Source organism: Podarcis gaigeae, assembly GCF_964106915.1.
Source record: "Podarcis gaigeae genome assembly, chromosome: 12".
Taxonomy (NCBI): domain Eukaryota; kingdom Metazoa; phylum Chordata; class Lepidosauria; order Squamata; family Lacertidae; genus Podarcis; species Podarcis gaigeae.
The window spans coordinates 11,788,557-11,809,241 of record NC_139688.1 but is presented as its reverse complement, the minus strand read 5'-3'; the positions used below and the strand labels follow the sequence as shown (position 1 = coordinate 11,809,241).

General features: G+C 43.7%; 1 protein-coding gene across 2 annotated transcripts in view; it reads right to left on the bottom strand.

The window, feature by feature from the left end:
• Positions 1-19,301, bottom strand: part of ACTR3B (actin related protein 3B) — a 28,294-nt gene extending 8,993 nt beyond the window's left edge. Inside the window, exons 1-9 of one of the 2 annotated variants that reach the window (XM_083705064.1) lie at positions 18,910-19,301; positions 11,592-11,647; positions 11,003-11,127; positions 9,826-9,936; positions 9,384-9,479; positions 6,150-6,257; positions 4,138-4,281; positions 2,785-2,958; positions 1,122-1,214 (exon numbers count right to left, since the gene is read on the bottom strand). In XM_083705064.1, the coding sequence (XP_083561190.1) occupies positions 1,122-1,214; positions 2,785-2,958; positions 4,138-4,281; positions 6,150-6,257; positions 9,384-9,479; positions 9,826-9,936; positions 11,003-11,127; positions 11,592-11,647; positions 18,910-18,953 (951 nt within the window). In that variant the 5' untranslated portion in view covers positions 18,954-19,301. The remainder of the gene's footprint in view (positions 1-1,121; positions 1,215-2,784; positions 2,959-4,137; positions 4,282-6,149; positions 6,258-9,383; positions 9,480-9,825; positions 9,937-11,002; positions 11,128-11,591; positions 11,648-18,909) is intronic. The other variant, XM_083705065.1, reaches the window with a different exon arrangement.
• Between the last annotated feature and the right edge of the window lie 1,384 nt (positions 19,302-20,685).

The window sequence follows — 20,685 nt, the reverse complement described above, 5'->3', positions numbered from 1 at the left end:
GCTTTGAGACTCCTTAGGGTAGTGATAAAGCGGGATATCAAATCCAAACTCTTCTTCTTCAATGGGGTTAGGTACAGGAGACAATTCACAAACAAAAGCTAGCTACCAGATTAGGTGGCTTTCAAAACCTATTACAGAAAAATTCATGGAGGGGAGAGGGATCCATCTACAGTCATTACTGAAGCAGAATCTCCACAGACAGTGTATGTCTGAAGTGTCTGCTATTTACTAAGTTTCTCGAAAGGTATGTTTACATGGCAAATGCCAGATCTGGCCACACTAAGGACATACTGATGAAAGTGAGATGACTATATATATAAAAAAGAGTCTCATCTAGTATTATCATGCTAATGAATAGCTTGAGAACCAGCCTGTGGAAGTCGAACCTATCAAAAGCACTCATTCTCACTTTATGTCTACACAAACCTTCAGGAACTTTTCACCAACGTTCTTACCTATTTTAAGCGAAATAAATGCAGGAAGTGCCTCTCAAAGTTCAAGTTTTCCCCAATTCCCACCCCTGGCTGCATTTGGATGGTTGTATTGCAGTTTAACAAGCCCAAATATGCATTCCCTGCTCTCCTCTTCCTGCAGGGCAGTTCTCCAAGGAACCATAATTTTCTGTTTTATCCAAACAGAAAACTATGGTTATCACCTTTGGAATAAGTCAGGATCTGCGAGATGATTTCTCCTGCCATGTGATCTTTAGATGATGAGTGGTATACGAACGTAATAAACAATAATAACACAATCAACTTCTAGGGACTGCAGTTGGTTAATATTACTTGTACTGCCAATCTATCACACCAGCAAGACATGACCACTGCTCTTAGATATTAAAGGATTAAGGGCTTCTGTCACTTATAAAACTAACTGCTTTCACTCTTTGTTCATTCGTTTTGGGATTTGTGCACATAATATGCTTTACAGAGGCTCCTCTGAATCTATGTCAGAGGTGGCTCAACCATGGTCCTCCAGATGGTGCTGGATTAGAGTTCCCTCCCATCATTGATCATGGTCATACTGGATGGGGCTGATGGCGTCCAACAATATCTGGGAGACCAAATGAACATGCATTAAGTTACCCCCTCCCCAAAAAAAGACAACCCCCCCAACTGTACCTTATATAAAGGGCGCCGAACATCAATGGGGCAGTTCTGTACAACGCCATCAACGACATTTGAAATGGATTCCATAAAGTCTGGATTGGCAAACTAAAAGAAATGTAAGTAGAAACACAGGTGATGGGTTCATTATATGCACACACAAGCAAGGCTGCGGTGAAAAGGCTAAAGAGACATAGTTTAGAGGACTATGTTAGCCCATTGCAACAAGAAACGTCTCAGAGTGCTGTGCCACAATGAAGACTGACAAGGTCCTTTTGCAGACAACAGCTACTTCATCAGATCCACCCAAAAGACAGACCAAGCTGACATTGGTAATAGCACCTCCTTACTGCTTAAACCTCACACGTGTAGCCACAGGAGTAATTAATACCATTTTTCTACCACCAGTTTGTCCCACAGATAATCAGTGGGTGTTAACTTTCTTTTTTTCATTTTCATTCACTTTGTTTGTATGTCGTTTTCCACACATGAAAAAATCATGCTCAAAGCAACTTTCAACAAAGAAAGCAGGAATGCATTAAGAAAACCCAACTCAGTACAAAAACAATTTTGTAATAACACAGGGGAGCAACAAGTAACTTCCGTAATACATTGGCATCAGTGCAGCCACCACAAACTTATCTGCAACAGTTATAAGTTAACATAATATGTTAATATCATATCATGGAAGAAGTGCTTCTTCCATGGCTTATACAACGCTTAATACCCATTCCTAGTTGTTCTCAGTATAGAGGCTGCGGGAGATTAAGGGCTAACTCCCTCGTGTTACCAGTGTTACATGGTAAGTTCCCCTAAACTAGAAAGCAAAGAGAACTGTTAATAACAGTTGTGTGTGTACATTTAATTCTAATGCATCTTACTATGATTCAGCCACAAGGTGGTGCTCTCTCACAAGAAGTGCCCTTACATTCCTTCCTAATATGACTAGTAGAATTATTACTTTTAATATTCTTGTTGTTGTATAGAGTGTTAGAGGAGGGGCAGTACCTTTGGCGGGGGATACATCATGCTCCTTCTGGGGTAGCCTGTCCACCTGTGGCTCTTAGACGCTGTCAGCATGTGCAAGTGGACACACACTGGAAACACCTTTTAACTGGCCGGTTAAACCAGGTAAGGGTAGCTGATGGGTCTCAAACCCTCAGTGAGTCAGGGGCCTCCCCTGCATGCAAAGACACACTCCGGTGGATTGAGCAGACAAGACCAATAGTGTCAAGAAGGCAGGTTTCTGCACATACTATAGAGGGAAGTGAGGGGCAGATGGGGCTCGTCAACCTGGGGAGGGAGTCCATCTAGGAGAAGGAAAGCTCTGATCATAACCTCTTATGCCTTGCAGGGTATCTTCAGGAGAAGAAAAGGATAAGGAGTTAACCCTACACAAATCCAGAGTGGAGTCCCTAAGGTGCTTGGATGGCACCTTGTACGCCTCCTTCCAGCAACTCCTGCAGTCAAGAGGGTGCCAAACATATTGCTTTCTCTGAGAGGAGGGTCCTGTCATCTGGGCAGTCCAGGACCTCCATACACACTGCCCTGGCTTGTGTCCCAGAGAGCTCACTCCAGTGCCACAGTGGCCTGTCTTCACCCCCTGAGGTCTTCACCCTCCATTGTCCCTCCAGAAAGGTGGATGCCAACAACATGCACTAGTACAGAAGACTCTTACCTCTGGATGAAAGAAGATTTCTGGCCCAAGAAACCTTTCATAACCAACATCTATGATAAATTTATTTTTGTTGATTGAATTGATGCCTGTATGTTGCTTTATCCACTTGCGTGGATCTGTATCATACTTGGCAAATTCCTTCACTATGTCTGGACAAATATAACAGTACTTTTCCTATGAAGAAATACAAAGATGAAGAAACACAATTATTTTATTGAATTAAAGGGATAGGCCATCTGAATGCAAGAAGGTCTCATTCCCAATAAGGTGTACATCTGTGGCCTTAGGCATGCAATTGAGAAGAGAGACAGCAGCATCCAAATCAGTAGGAATCTGTCGCCCTGTCTTAAGAATGCTACAATCAACAGCTTTTGAGCAAATGACACTCTATGCTTGTAAAGAAGCACTCTCCTCTCTGGGTGATTTGCAGTCGAAGAGAGAGAATATCCCTTGCAGCACAGCTATATGGGAAACACCAGTCGGAGGGTTTGCCATCTGAACCAAAATTCAGGGTCTCGACCTCTTGAAGGCCATAATAAGCACAAGTAAAAAAAAAAGTGGAACTGCAGCATATCTGACTGCCTGTTTACACAAAATATTATCTTTCTATGTCGCCAGTAACATTAGCTCCTGCAGGCAATTATGGCCAGAAGCAATTCCCATGTGTGGCCAGTGCAGAGAAAAAAATAGTTCACACGAATTGCATGCAGGCATGCCTGCAATCACCTCATGTGACTGGATAGCCAAGGGGCTTTTGCCACTGAAGTTGATGCCCTTCCCTATGTCTGGCAAGTGGGACAGATCTAGCTGGCTGGCTTTGCTCTGGTTGTCAATAAGCACCATCTCTCCCTTTCTGTTATAAGGAAGAAGAGGACCAGAACTCTGAGGACACCTTGTTGAAACAGAACATATAGAACCATTGCCTCAGAGGAAGAAATGATTGCCAAATAAAAAGTTTGGGGCTTTTGAAATTAGTTTAATAAAAGTCTCGACTCTGCACAGGTTTTGAGTTTCACCTCTTCTTGCTTTCTCAGTCACCGCTACCCTAGTTTCCCTTTCACGACTTATTTTTCCCATCAACCCCCTCCCTTATGGGACACAAAGGGACAAAAGTGTGTGCAAGATTACAGGAGATTATCCTGCTCATTTCCTTTCCCCAGGTCCCAAAAACTCTAACTAGCTGCCTATGCATGGCACCACTGTGCTGCAACAATCACAGAACACAGTCACTCGTAATAAACAATTGAGAAAATATGTAGCAGGGGGAATATTTTACTACAAAGTTGTTATATTTCAATGATTCACTGGCAATCTATTTCTGGGCAGGCTGGTTAGTTTCACAAAAGTGTTTACCTTTATGGCTTTAGCTGTCTCCAATGATTGTTCGGGTGGAATTCCCACCTCCCTCTCCCTTAGGAGCTGTTGAATGAAATATGTAATATCTCTACCTGCAATGGGGATGTGTTTGATGCAACTGCCAATTACATAACCTTCTGCCTATAGGAGGAGAAAAAGGGGTTATGAGTAGTAGATCCATAGCAACATGTACAAACAGTTGCTGCTATCTAGCGTTTATAGCTCAAGAGAAGCCATACTGATAGCACAATCCTATACATATGTCTATTAGACATAAGCCCCATTTAGTTCATTGGGACTGACTCCCAGGTAAGTTAGTCTCAAGCAACTACAACCTCTCTTGCAGGTGACTAACTTTTTTCTCCCTCAACTTGGATTGCACTGGGCCCACAGCAAACCAGTCCCTGAGATGCCAACTGCTACAAGAAGCCACACTTTGGCACTGCTGTCGCCTAAAGCATAATAGTCAGGCATGCAAAATATGTACTCATGAGAAATGTTCAAGACAACCCATTTGCCAAGCGCATAGTATAAAATGGGATAGAAATAAGAAGGGCCCTGGTTCAAGCAAAACAGTTGTGTGAACCAGTTCTTACTTTCATGCTCTAAATGGAAGTTTAGCTTCTTCAGGGTCCCAAAAGAATTAAGCTGCAGTGACAGAAGCACAGTTGAAAGCATGCCCTAAGGGAGAAGCAGCTATTTTAATCAACCTGGGCAGGGATCCAAAAAGCTACTTTTCATGCACCCAAAGGTTTGCATGGTCCCAGTGGGGATTTTGCCCTTTTCTTTCACCCACGTCACCACCTTGCCATACTGCACTAGAAATTACTGCAAAGCACTCTTCTTCAAGAGCCTGCCTTTGAAAAGCATTCAAAAGCTACAGCTGGGGCAAAACGAGATGCCCTTTTTGGGCTTCCACAGATGGAGCCCTCTTTGAAGAGCACATTAGTCAAGCTTTGCATAATGTCCTGCTCATTTCCAGCTGCAATTCAAAATGCCAGTTATTACCTACGAAGCCCTGAACCGTTTGGTACTAGGATAGTTGAAGGATCACATCCTACCACATGAATCAGCCCCACCACTGCGTTCAACATTCAAGGCCCTTCTCAATGCTGGACACCTTCAAAGGCATGTGGGGGACACAGGACAAGGCTTTTTTGGTTGCAATATCCAGACAATGAAACCCCCACCCTAAAGGAGGGTTTTATTTCTCCAAGCATTTGGCATGTGTTGAAAAAAAAATTTCCACCTTTTTGTGTTGGTTTTGGTTTAATGTGCTGTCTGCTGCTTTATTTGTCAACTTTATTGTATCTTAGATTTTATGGTACGGGCTATTTAATTTTAAGTGGAAGCTACACTGAGGACGTTTCCGTGTGTGGCTCTGGCTCGCCAGAGCAGCGATGTCACACTGGCCACGTGACCCGGAAGTGTCTCCGGACAGCGCTGGCCCCTGGCCTCTTGAGTGAGATGGGCGCACAACCCCAGAGTCTGTCAAGACTGGCCCGTACGGGCAGGGGTACCTTTACCTTTACACTGAGGACTCTTCCAAAGCAGGATATAAATCTTTTAAATGCAATACCACTTGTATTGCATTTTAAACGCATACTACTTGTAAATCTGAATGGACTTTCAAAGTGGTTTTCAATAAAACAAGAGTTTTTTGTTCAAGAAACAGGAATCAAAATTTCATTTGGGTTCTTTGACTTAATGTATAGATTCTGAGATCCTGGACAACTTAGTTTTTCCTACACAACACCGTTTTTATATGTTTTATTTTCAAAAGGCAAGCAAGATCTTCACATGCTTCACTTAAAAGCATGGTCTTATTTGAGATCAAATCAGTGTGTGTCTTCCACATTCTGATACTAAATGTTAAATGCGTTGATTTAATAAATTCCCTTCCTTATTATTTCAAAAATTCACATAATAATATGCCTGTGCTTTTCAGCTGTGGTAAGAAAAGCACATAATGTTGAATATACATGATGCAGAACACATATACCACTTACCACTGGAATGACATGGGTCACACCATCACCACTGTCAACAACAGTTCCAGTTAAAGTACGTTCCCCAACTTGCCGTGAAGTCCAAGACGCAGCTAAAGCCAACACAGCCTGCACAGGGTAAAAGATTACAACCGCAACCATTCAGCAGCCATAAAACCACCACCCAAATTTCCAGCCAAATTGAGAACTAACAGATTAAAAACTAGAAACCTAAGAGCTGCTAGGAACTTGAGCTATGAAACAGGAAGCCTTCCGTTCAAATCCAGCTTAAGCCAAGAGTTAGCCTGAGGGTCAAACCAGCCGCCATGATAATTGCATGAATGCAATTCACATGTGCTTTTTTGTTATGTAAATAGAGTGAAAGCCTGAACAGCTAAAACTACTATTTGAGGTTCAAGGAAAGCTTGTATTGGCAGCAACAGTGGCTTGATTCAAGATGCAAGTAGCATCAGATGCTATGAGACTACAATTCCCATCATCCCTGACCAGTTGTCCTGCTAGCTAGGGATCATGGGAGTTGTAGGCCAAAAACATCTGGAGGGCCGAGGCTGAGGAAGCCTGATCTAGTCCAACTCCCAGCAATGCAGGATATGCACCCATACAGGGATCAAACCCGTGATCTTGGTATTATCAGCACCACACTCTAACCAACTGAGCTAACCAGCACCTTTCCCTCCTTATCGCCACTGCCACAGTCCAGGGTTTGGCCAGGATTCCCCACAGGTGCTATCAACATAACAAACTAACAAAAAAACAAGCATGTGGGGCAGCAGTGGCCCATGAGGCAGTGAAGGTGAGGTACCCCAGACCTCCTGGCTTCCGAACACAGCATGAGGGGAAGGGACAAGGCACAGGGAGCTCAGCATTGTGTGGTGCAGCAGAGCTAATCCAGCACTTACGGTATATATCTGCCCAGCAGCAAGCTCCCTGCACCTTGCACTTCCCTTTCTGGTAAGCACTAGTGCCACGCTGTGTTCAGAAGCCACAAGGGCACTGGTGTTGTGGTGGAGCCACAACACAGGCTGCTACTGATGTGGGAAAACATATGGGGATAATAATGCCAGTGTTAAACAGCCTGTTAAAGGGATTGCCAAGACAGCAATATGTTAAGAACTTTAAACATTGGGAAGGAGTTAAGTCTTATCTATTAAAAAAAAACCCCTCTATCTGCTATATAAAGCAAGCAGAAAGGTTGCCTGCTGGGCCACCTGGGGGAGGAGGGGAGAGAGACAGAGAGAGACTTCATATTATGCCACTTCTAAGAAAAGTCTGTCCCAGTACCATTAGATGTAGCTTCTTGAAATGCAAAGTTTAGAGCTTAAAGTGTTTTTATCAATCACTTTCCACAAACGTAAGTAAAACAAGAACTTATACATTGAGTTGTAGCAAAATCAGAGGTACCGTATTTTTCGCTCCATAGGGCGCACCTAGTTTTTAGAGGAGGGAAATATGGAAAAAAATATTCTGAATCAAATGTTGCACTAAACTATTTAAAGCAGCAAAGCGGGCAGCTCCTGTCTGCTTTTCTGCTTTAAATCGAGCCTCAGAGGAGGGTAGGAAGGGGAACCATGGCTTATCTAAGTCCCATTAATAATGCTGAGACTGACTTATGGCCATCGAGATTAGCCTGGCCGTCTCAGTGGAAATCTGGGGAGGCTGAGGTGGACTTTCCAGTGGTCAAAGTGTGGTTGTGTCTTCCTGCCCGGCATCTATTTCCTGCCCTCTTTCCCCCCTGCACCCCCGCACCCTGCTTCGAGGGAAGGAAGCGGAGCCATGGATCCTCTGCTCGCAACTGCAGTGGATTCCCTCCACTTTGAAGCAGGAAAGTGGGAGAGGAGCTGCTTACATGAGTGTAAGCTGCTCCCCTCCCACTTTGCTGCTTCAAAGGGAGCCCGGGAGGAGGGAATCCGCTGCAGCCTCGAGCAGCGAAGGATCCATGGTCCCCTTCCTTCCCTCCTCCGTAGTTGCATTGAAGGAGGAAAGTGGGAGAGGAGCTGCTTACACGAGTGTAAGCTGCTCCCCTCCCACTTTCCTGCTTCAAAGCAATCACGGAGGAGGAGGAATCCGCTGCAGCCGTGAGCAGCGGAGGATCCATGGTCCCCTTCCTTCCCTCCTCCGTAGTTGCTTTGAAGGAGGAAAGTGGGAGAGGAGCTGCTTACACGAGTGTAAGCTGCTCTTCTCCCACATTGCCGCTTCAAAGGGAGCCCGGTAGGAGGGAATCTGTTGCAGCTTCCCCTACCTCCCGCAGAAGCCGTGCGCTCTTTAAAGGGGCTGCGCGGCTTCTCCTGGCTTTTCTGGGAGGTGGGGGAATTCCCCCACCTCGTAGAAAAGCCCGCAGGAGCCGTGCAGCCTTTAAAGAGGGTGCCGCTCTTGGGGGCTTTTCCCTGAGGAGGGAGAAGGGACTGATGCGGCCAGTCAGTCCCTTCTCCCTCCTGGAGAAAAGCCCGCAAGAGCGCACGAAGCTTGTGTGCGGCTCTTGGGGGCTTTTCCCGCCTGCCTCCCCCCTGCATTCGCTCCATAGGATGCACACACATTTTCCTTGCTTTTTAGGAGGGAAAAATTGCGTCCTATGGTGCGAAAAATACGGTAAATAGCAGGAACATAGCATGCATTAAAATCCACATAAAAAGGTAGTTCATGTACAAAACAGATACAGGAATGCTCTATTGGTCCTGTTCACCCACAGTTTAACAAATGATCTATTTGCTTCCTTCTCTCCCTCATTAGCTATCCTTTAGCTGGCACTCTACCTAGCCACATTAAATGGAGAGGTGAGGCCACAGGACCCACTCCACTGGTTCAGCTGAGAGACCCATCGAACCACATTTGGCTCCTCCTCTCCCCTCAAGTGTTTCCATTTAAGCTGATCATTATAGAAACATCATAATTTTAAGAACTGGTGCTTGAGTTTGCTTGCTTTCATCTTCCCTCCTCATTCCTTTGATTTTCCATCCTTTAAATTGCAAACCTACGGGCTGCAACTATATCGTTTCTCACTTATTGTTTGTAAGGTGCTTTTTGTTACAAGCCTTTTTGGCTGAACAATAGATAAAAAAGCACTAAATAAATAAATATGGATTTCATCACATCTAGCAAAAGTTTTCGCCTCCAAAGTTTTCGCCTCCAAGCAATCTTCGCACTCTAAAAACCCTTAATTTAAGTAATACGCGCAGAGATGTCCATACTTTATTCTGCAAAGATATTGTTCACTGTTCTGAGAGATTCACTGTTTACCTGAACTGCAATGTAAAGTCCTGGCACGTTAAAAGATTCAAACATGATTTCTGCGAGGTATTCTCTGTTCTCAGGAGTGTTCAGTGGTGGCTCAGTCTGTTTTTAAAAGATATTATTAAATTATAAAAGCATAAAACACATTTTATTAAACTTGGCATTGACACTCGTGTGTGTGTGTGTGTGTGTGTGTGTGTGTTTAGCAGTGCTGTTTTTATAAATATATGTGAATCTAAGACAGTCTTCCTCACAACCTGGTGCCTTCTAGATGTTTGTACTGCAATGCTATTCAGCCCCATCAGGGACAATGCAGTCCAAAACATCCACAGGGGAGAAGATGAGGAATACTAACCTAAGGGAACATGGGACTAACTATTCCCCAGTTTTTTAAAAAGTTGTAAAACGTACATTTAAGAATGGCAAACCTTTGGCCTGTTCCGCTTACCATCAAGAAGTAGTGATCTTCTGGTTCAGCTCGAAGATATTTAAAAATAACCTGCTCCATGAATCTTTCCATAAGATCCCAGTCTTCCACAATACCATGTCGTATAGGCCACTGAAGCAAAGGTAAATGGAAAAGTATCACACTACTGAAAAGCATGTCACTTTTGCATAATATGTTTGTATTCTGTTGTCTCAATCCAGCAGACACGCTGCACACAAGGAACTCATCATGAGCAGGGCCTGCCCCAATTGGCTCCCAAATAAGAAAAACAAGTCATGCCCAACACTGAAATGCTGAAGGGAAGAGTCCCTTTGCATGCCATGTTCTGTGTACACACCATAATTCAATGGCTTTCATTTGGCAAATAATATGAACCTGTCAAGGCAGAGCGTGCTCTGACCTTGCCAGGCCCTACATACACCAAGTGAGAGTGCTCTCAAAGTCCTTTGCAACACCTTAACTCAGACAGCAGTCATAAAGGCAACAGTACCAGGACAGGAGACAGCAGATGCAGCATGGGAAGAACACTTGCAATGCTTGGCCTCTGCCTCATCAGGAGAAAGCCAACATAAACCTGAACAAAACATGTAGACACAGTGCCATGGTTTATGGAGTCACATACGCAAGGAGCTTGCAGTCTAGGTTGCAACAGCAGGAGAGAGGAGAGAGAAGTAAAGAGAAAGGCAAGGGTAACAGGGGACAAATACATATGTACACATAACCTTGACTGAAATGAAAAAGAAGTAAGGACTAAGGGTGGAGCTAAAGACTTCACAGGTTTTAAAGAAAGATTGGAAGAGGCACCAAGTACTGGGAAGGGCTTCAAGCGTATGGGGCAGCAAAAGAGGAAGAGCAGAGGTGATTAAAGGAGCAAGATACTTTTGCGTGGTAAAGGATAATCAAGTCAGAACTCTCAAAGACCCAATTCTTCTCCATGCATTGATCATACACTCTGGGGTTGCTACATCTTAACAACACATCCATAAAAGAAGTATTGTGGAATCAGATTGGTTAAAAACATGTGTCCTCACTAAACTGCACTGCGCGACATCTTGCAACAGCCTGCAGAGCTACATCTTGCAAGAGCAAAGATCAGCCTGCCCCACAGCTTCTTTCTTCCTTTCTTTTCTTTCTTTCTTTTGTTTGAAGGGTGCTTCATTTTTTACTCCAGCCTTACCTTTGTAGCATAGGTAGGTTTATCTACGGCTTCATCTCCAATGAAAAAGTCTAGATCATCAATTCCTTGGGTAAGCCTCCTCTGTGCTTGGTCACCAACTTTTGCCGATTCTCTTATTGCAATACCTACATTAAAAGAATTACAAGAAGCCATCCCATTAACACCACCCTTTTCTAAACTCTAAAATCCTAGCCAAATATGTACAATTTCACAGCCAGGTGGCATCTGCAATTCAGTATATAAATGGACTGGAAGATTATTCAAGTTGTATCCATGGTGTCAGGTAAAGAGGAAGTCCTTTGTCTGCTAAGGCAGATCCCTGGCAGCAACACAATGGAGATAGGCAGGAAACAGGACTTGTCATAGCAACCAGAAACTGGTCTAATGGGGGCCGGACCTGGCAAAGAAGGAAAGCAAGCTTTTCTCTTCAGCTATCCACTAGCGAAGCACAGTAGTGTAGTAAATACCATTTCTCAAAAAAGAGCAAAATGTACTCCGCCCAAAGAAAGCTGAGCTAGAGAACTGAAAAGCAGTCGCCCCTCTTCATCAATCAGCACATACTTTATAATGAAGAGTAAAAATTACTTACATGATGGGATAATGAATTGTGGCTCTGTATTCCCTGCATAACCCAGTTTTGTATACCTAAAACAAGAAAGTGAACCAGTCTTCAAATGCGTATTGTGGAACAACAAAGCTGCTGTTATACAAATGTGCTACACAAAATACCGTATAATTAGTGACTCACACAACACTTAGTGTTTGGACTAGCCTTGTGTTTTAACAACTCGCTTGGTAGCCAAAGGTGATGAGGCATATTCCCTGAAAGTCTGTAAGCTGGCTGGCAAAGCAAGGATAGTTCCCTTCAATCAGGTAAGAACCAGTAACCATTTCACCAGGCTACAGTTTAACCCTGTTCTTCAAGAGACAATCTGAGGACCTCATCAAGGACCGCTATGCCTCCCATAAGATCCTAGTAAAATTGAATTGCCATGTCACGAAATGATGCATGTCTAAAACATGTGTCACCAACATGAAAAGTTTGGAAAACTCTGGTCTATGGTGTACTCGGGGCAGCATCAGGGCCAACTTGAGGGCCAGGGAAGGGGAGCTGCTGTTGTCTATAGAAACCCTCTCTGTGTCTTCAGGGTCTTTGTCAAGTTGTGGGGGGATCTGGACTGTGTGTTCCTGACACTGGGCAATCAAGACAGATTAGAGATTCTGCTGGTTTACCACCCACCTCGCTGCCCAGCAGTCTCCCAACCTGAGCTGACAGAGCTGGTCTTGGAGGCAGTACTGAGGACTCACAGACTGCTGGTTTGGGGGGACTTCAACATCCATGCTGAAGCGACTGGTCCCGGGGTAGCTTAGGACTTCATGGCTTCCATGATAACCATGGGGCTGTCCTAACATGTCTCTTGCTCAATGCAAGGCACACTCTAGAGTGACCTTGTTTTCTCAACAGGGCAGGAAGAGGGTGATCTGAAAGTGGGGGAATCATGCCAATCCTGGCCCAATTGCACTGGCTGCCAATTCATTTCCAGGCCCAATTGAAAGTGCTGGTTTTGACTTAGAAAGCCTTAAATGGCTCAGGAACACAACACCTCAAGGACTGCCTCTCCTCATATGAACTGACCCAGACCTTGCCATCATCATCTGAGGCCCTCCTTCACATGCCTCCTCCATGAGAGGTCTGGAGGGTGACAACATGAGAATGGGTCTTTTCTGCAGTGGCCCCCTGCTTGTGGAATGCTCTCCCAAGGGTGCCATGCAATCATTCCTCTTCTCCCAGGCCTTTGGTTAATTAAACAATTATGTGGAGTGGGCATTATTTTTTCTTTTTATATTGCAAACCACCTTGTGATCTTCAGATGAAAGGCAGCATAGAAAACGAATAAATAACACTGATAATATACCACCACTTTTGAGAAGTTGTATTAATTTACAGCAGAGTCCTGAGCATGCTTTCCTAGAAATAAGCCCCACCAATTTCAGTGGGACTTGTTCCCCAAGCATGTATGTTTAGGGGCATACCCTTAATCCAAATGCAGCAAGGCCTCAACGCCACAAAGTTATAAGGCTCCCAAGGAGACCTTACACTGCTGAAACTAACAGTTAATATGAAATGCAGTTTGACTTCAACATCAAGGCACATGTCATTCCAAACAATCTTAATATAGATCATTCTGACCATGTGAAATCAGGGGCATGTAAACTGATCGCTAGGGAAACGTGTCGGAGAGAGAGATGATTTATACAACTGAAAGAGGAGCAGAACCTGGCAGACAGTGCGTTTAGGTAGAAGAAATGAAGAAATGGCCTGGGAATGAGATACAGGATGAGTGGTTATTAATCAAAGGATCAAGCAATTGCTAAAACCATTTTGGGTTCTACTAATGAAACACATGCCTGCAATCTAAAGGGCTCACATCTGAAGACTGCTTAGTTGGGGTGTCTAGCGGGCTATCCAGTGCTAGCTAATATGTATATGAAGCCACTGGGAGCGGCCATTAGGAATTTTTGGGCCAGGAGCCATCCATATGCTGATAACACTCAGCTTTATTTCTCCGTAACATCTTGAGTTGGGAGAGGCCGTTAAGTCCCTGGACAGGTGCCTGGAAGCATTGGTAGGATAGATTTGGGGAAACAAGCTGAGCTTGAATGCTGGCAAAATGGAGCCACTATGGGTGAGTGGTTTCCATGTCTGAGACGCTGGTCAACTCTCTACCCTGGGTGGGATTACACTCCCCCTGAAGGGCTAGGTTTACACTCCAGGTGTGCTTCTGGATCAATCTTTGTCACTGGAGGCCCAAGAAGCCTCAGAGGCTAGAAACACCTTTTACCAGCTGTGCTTGGCACAACTATAGCTGCTCCTGGACCAGGAAAGCTTGGCTACAGTAGTTCATGCACTGGTTACTGCAAGTCTGGATTACTGCAATGTTCTCTATGTGGGGCTTCCCTTGCGCTTCAATTAGTGCTGCAACACAATTGCTGGCAAGAGTGAAACCCTTTCAGCAAGTAATTATCTCTGCTCAGAGATCAGAAACTGGTTGCTGATTTGCTACCAGGCCAAGTACAAGGTGTTAGTATATTTATTTGCTTGTTTTATTTATTTAATATACCAGTAATTTATACTCCACTTGATTTTTGAAAAGAAAAAAAACACTTTCTAGTGGTTTACAAGAGATAAAACAGTAAAATCAAGCCCTTAACAGCTTGGAGCCAGTTTACTTGTGAGATCACCTTACCCCGTATGTGCCTATTCCACCACTAATCTGTGGAAATGGCACTGTTATAGGTCCCACATAATACAGTACTTGTTCTACATATATAAGAAATCAATAATTTAGTGTGACAGCACTCGGTGTCAACATACTTACAATAATGTAATAATGTCAACATACTTACAATGCTTACAATAATAATATGCTTATTTCCAGAACTAGAAAAATTTCAGGCACATAGTTTTTGTGAGCAATTTGAAATTTTTCATGACATTTTTCAAACTAAACTCATTTTGTCCTATAAAAATTTTACACAAATGCTCAAATTATGGGGAGGCTTTTTGGAGTTTAGGGTGTGTGAGAGAAGTGAGTGCATTTTAATGGCATCTTGAAAACATTTGTTAAAAAGCAATCCATTAATTGCTTTTTATAGCTCAGTCAGTAGAGCATGAGACTCTTAATCTCAGGGTTGTGGGTTTGAGCCCCATGTTGGGCAAAATATTGCATTGGAGGGGTTGGACTAAATGACCCTCATGGCTCCTTCCAACTCTACAATTGTATGAGATCTCTGACTGCCCCCTCCAAGCAAAATGTTAGCTAATCCACAGCCTCGCTATAGCCTGTGTCTCCTCTGCTCTCCGTGTAATTTGAACATTGGCCAAATACCAAGGAGAGCACCTTCTCCACTGTGCAATCTCCATGATCCATCAAGGAGGCCTGCTTTGTACCAAGCAGAGAAAGAAGGGCAGACAGAAAGGCATTTTTAGTTACTCCCCCACTTATGGAACTCTTTCCCACTTGCCACATCCAAACCAGCATTTGTTTTTATTTTATTTTTTATCAATATTCTCTCTATTGGTGCTGCTTTCCGGTGAGAAGGTTTAAATAAGCAGATAATTAGAATTTTTACTTTTCTACATATTCTGAACTTTCAGCATAGAACAGACTATAAAACCGAAACAAATGGATCTTCCAAATCATTTAAAGAAGGAAGGAGGGGGCGAAAAAGATTTCAGAGAATAACTTATTTTCATTTCCTAAATTAACAAGAGTGTGTGTACATACTATAGATGGCATCTAAAGAGCAAAACTAGTCTCTGGAATTCTACGCTAAAGGAAAAAGTCAATTTCACCTGTAAGCACAAAAACCAACACCTGAAATCAGAATACTATAAAAAAATTGTGCAGTTACACTTAATTTGCGTATTTTAAACCAGATGGCCCAGGTCACAAGAACTCCACAACTAGCTATGTGTGTCCAGCAGGGCTTTGGACTCATGTTTTTCAAACCCTGGTCCCCCACTCTGCATGGCAAAGCTTTCAAAAGGAGCAATGTTTTAAAAGTAGCTTGTGTTGTGTCCTCTAAAAGCCAAGTGCTCTATGGGCACACCCAAGCCCTGAGGGGGCACTAAAAAAAAGACAGATCCAAGTCTTTTTCTCCTAGACTTTTATAGTCTGGTTAGAGTCCTTTATTGGTCGTGTTACTTAAAAGGGAAAGTCTAAAAATAAATGCAATGGGCCGTGAGGGAGGGGCATTGAAAGAGGCATTGCTGTTAAGAAGCATGGTGCTGAATTTCCAGAGGGGCAGTTGTGTTAGCCTGCTATAACACGAAACAGCAGAGTCCTGCAGCACCTTTAAGTCTAACAAATTTATTATGGCATAAGTTTCAATGGACTTCAATGCACGAAGTGCTCCCAAGAGTTGCAGGTATAGTGGTTGTGGTAGGTTGTAAACAATAAGGTCAGAAGGAAATTAAATGCAGAAAAACAACAATTATGTTAACAGTGGTCATCATAAAAACAGTCGTTGATAACACAGGCATCCTTGCATTGGAAATCCAATTTACACGTAAATGATTTTTATTACACTTTTTCTCAATTCCATCATCATCATCATCAAACCTTTATTGGCATCAATTCTCGACTCCATATGGATACTGAAGATGCAGTCAAAATTAATCATCTTCACAATGTTTTGTGGGTTTCATACTCTCCTGGCAACAGATGGAGACTGACACAGACTCCAGCCTTACTTGCTCAACTAGGACTTGCTTATCTGTGACTGTGACATCAATCAAATGTCTTGGCAAGAAAGCACTGGTCAATTGCTATACAATTCCTACCATATGGCACATGTGAACTTAAGAGAATTCTATCCAGTGTTACTCAAATTCAGAACAGACCAACTGAAATGAATAGATATGTCTAACTTACATCCATTAATTATCAAGGATCTACTCCAAGTAGAAATTTGTTGGCTACAACTCAAGAATCCTGCAATCCAGTAACTCTGGGTGATCAGCCAGCACTTTCCAAAAAGCCTGGCCTCCAGCATGCCAGCCGGACTTAAGAGGGGTTTGCCTTCTTGGCAAAGCTTGGCCAATCATACACTTGCAAAATGTGAAGTGTGTGTGGAGTAAATTGGGCAGGGCTTTCAGGAGGGTGTTTGCAGAATTTGTAGTTGTGGGATTTGGGGATGCATGTGCAAGAGGACTTCAAAAAGAAGGGTTGTAACTTGGGTAAATATTATTCCAAACACAGGAAGAACTACATTGTTGTCCATCTGGTGACCATATACAAAAAAAACCTTTTAACAGTTGTACAGAGAGATGGTAATTTAAGAAGATCCTCATCTGCAGCGCTAGAAAGTGACAAGCTACACGTGTCCAAGTGCTACAAATAAGAACCATACTAAGTCAAAAATTCCCCTACCCAGTGACTACTGGAATTATCACCCCTCCACCTGTTGCTTCTATGGGTCAGTTCCAGACTAATGTAGCTGCAGTGAGATCACCTTCACCTTAATATCAATGTAACAGCTGATTCATGATAAATTTAAGTACCATTTATTTTAATTAGAACCAAGCGTGACTAACAAAGATCCAGCCCTATGGTTTTAACCTTACTTTTCTTTTAAACCAATATGGGTTTAAAAACTTGATTTTTCCCCTTTTACAAGAAAGCTGCAAGAGTTATTATAAATCAAAGATTTATACAACCTGTAGCACACAACTGCAGGTATGCACATACATTTCAAAAAGTATTCAATGAATAGATAATTGCAGGTTTATAACACTGATGAATTTCAAGGTTATGTGAGAATCAAATACTTTAGCATGTATGACCAAAAGCTTCTTTAGGCACCAATTCTTCTACAGGAGGTTAAGCAAGAAAACAGAGGGTGGGGGACTAGATGGGGTGCAAGGGCTTTACATTCAAGGCCTAAGAGATGGATTTTGAAATGAATTTGTGATTTAACCCTGTCATTTGCATAAGGGAACAGGTGAGGAGAGAGGGAATGATAACATCATCACACTGTACATACAAAACACTTTCTGCTTCCTACAAGGAACTCCTTCAACAAATTCCAGAAACTAACCAAGTGGTGGGGAGCCTCAACATGCCAGCATATTCTCAACATCTTCTGAATATACAATCAATCATATCAAAATATATGAAATATGAGGTTGGAGGAAGAGTTTAAGAGGTAGGAAAGCTGGCAAAATAATATAATTGAGAGAAAATCCACAAAGGACCAGAAGAACAAAAGGGATGACAGTAAGGCAGAAACCCAACAGAGGCAATCATTTTAAATATGCTAAATTGTGGGTATGGCAGGCAGAGAATCCTTGGACTGCGTGCTGAGCTAAGGGTGTCTCAAAAGCATGATGAAGGTCAATCCAGGTAAATACACCACTAAAAGAGAACATAAAATGAAAGGTCGTTGGTTGCTTTGGAGATAGCCCTGGTTCAGGGGAGGGTGTGCTGTTTGTGTAAAACAAGGATGGCACAAATTAGAAGGTGGGGGTGGGGAGAAGTATTAGGAGTTCATTTTCAACACTTTGAAAGCACTGGCAATGGAGGACAAGAGAGCAGGAAGAACAGAGAATCCTTAGGATTTGAGACTCCTGGCACCTCTGTTCATAAGAAGGAAACCTAGATAGAGGCTTGCTTCTTAACACCGCAGAGATGAAGGAGCATTTCTAGAGGAGATGAAGCAAAGCAGCTATTATTATTTTTTAATTTATATACTGCTTATGTGCCGAAATGACTTCTTATTAATAGAGGCCACGGAAGGCATCAAGGATAGAAGGAAGAGCAAACGGACCCTGGGGTGCAACCCTTCACTAATCTCTTTCAGTTAACTGTTTTCAAGGAATAAATAGGCTATTAAAACCTGACACTATAGCAGCAGAAAGGGGAGAAGAGGTACCAAGAGAAATCTCACATCCTTTGGCAAAGGGAACATGCGGGAGGAGGTTAGCCTAAGAGCAAGCATCCCTGGGTGGGTGGAAGAGAAAGACGAAAAGGCAAAACTGGTTGTGGCAAGGATGAAATTTGGGGTGCGGGGTTGACAATGAGAACACGTACCCCCACCCTGAGGAGAAGGGGGTCAAATACTAAGCCGTATCAGTATTTGGGGTAGGGTGGGGTGGGAATATGCTGGCAGGGAGAGGCTGCCATGGGCAACCCCGAGATGGAAAGAGGAGATCGAGAGGAGAGGCAGCGAGTCTTTTTAGGGGTGATAAGGAAAGGGGGCTATAAATGGAAGGGCCTTGGTGATGGGAGGAGGGGGCTGGCTCCTCTCGGGGAGAAGGCGCCCCAGTTCTCCGAGAGAAGGTGCCATTCTGGGGCGAAGGAAAGGAGGGTTTGGGGGGCGCCGCCCGCCCGGCCTTCACTCACCCGGTGCCGCCGTCCACGACGCACGGCGGCAGGTGGCTCGCCATTTTCAGGAAGGCGGAGGGGCCTGGGAAAGCCGCCCACCACCAGCAGCCGCAGCCGCCACAGCAACGCTCCGCAGCCGACGAGCCTGACAGCGGCACGCTTGCGCCAAGGCCCACGCTTCTCCCGCCGCCACCCCCCACCCCGCTCCTCCGCACCCGCCGCGGCCGTTTTAAGCGAGGCGACGCAAAAGCCACCCGTCGCCGCCGCCGGCGCCTCCCCCGGCGGCCATTTTGGGATGTGGCCCATGCTAGGCCTTTGCCCTTGGTGTCAGCGGTCGCCTAGCAACAGGCGCGGCTGAGGCTGGAGGAAGAGAAGAGGGCCGACGTGCCAGGGGAGAAGCCCAGGGGCGAACAGCGGGAAATGTGCCTCGTGTTGTTTTCTTGTTTATAAATAAAGTGGCATTTAAAAACGAGAATATATATAGTATGACCCGTAATACTGGCTGTTCCCATCTATCTGGGCAACCAAACCAACTGCCATCTTCCTGCTTTTCTTTTTTTTAAAAAGTAATATTTATTAAAGGTTTAAGGGTTACAGAAAGGAAAAAAGGAAAACACAAAGTTAAACAAAACAAAACAATACATTACAATAAAGAAGAAAAAACAGAAAACACTACTTATCTTAACAAAACAAAAACAAAAACAGAAACAATTAAAAACACAACGAATATTCCCATAACTTATCTTTCATTTACTTGTTTCATTGACCTCCTCACACCTCCCTTTTTTGTATTGTAGTTCAGTTAGCTATTTCAGCAAATCCTTTCCATCCATCTTCCTGCTTTTCTTCCTCCACCAAAGCCTTTCTCATCTTGTGTCATGGCTTTTAGACTGCAAGCCCGAAAGCAGGGCCTACCTTGTAATAAGAAATTCTAAGGTCTCAAATATATAATAAATATTCATAAATGCACATACGTAAATATATAAACCATGTGTCTGAAACAGTACAGGAGAGCAATCCTGAGGCCATTTTGACTCTCCCAATGACCTCAAATATTCCTCCTGTCTTAAGGGCATATTTGTGTATGAATAGGGTGAGCCTGTGATTTGGATTCAGGAACTAAAGAATTAACCATCACAAGAAAATGGTCAGGTAATGCAATCAGCAACCATTATCAGGTATCCTGGCAGACAGGATTTCTGCAGTAGGTCGCCTCCTATGATGTATGTATGATGATTTTGGGGTGGTCTTTGGCTAAGGGGGTTGGGCAATGTCAAAAGTCTTTAAAGGTTCCTGTAGTGCTTTTTTTCAAGGGGGACGCAGGGGGACGCATACCCCTAAACAATTTGTGAATCTAAGTTTGGCCTCATTGAGGGGCAGTATTTCAATATAAGTAGAAAAATGAGAGGACCCCTTTTTTAAAAAAAGAAGAAAAAAAGCACTGGGTTCCTGCACACTTTTGTTCAGGGTCTCTCCTTCCTGGAAGGAGGGGAGGGAACTCTGCTTTACAATCCTGCCTCCATCCATTTGCCAAACCCCAATTTTTATTTCAATCTTCTTTCTTCTTTTTCGTAAGCTGCCCTGAGAGCCTTTTTTTGGCTGGGGGGGGAAGCTGGATATGCTTATTTTAATAAATAAACAGGAGCAGGGAAGGGGAGTTGGGATCTGGAGGCTTTGGGGCTTTTTCCTCAGGGTTTGTTCTTGCACAGGCCTAAAACATGCGGTAAGAAAATGCTATAGGCTGCAACATGCATCTTCTTCACAGGCATGCAGCAATGCCTTCCAGCAACCGTC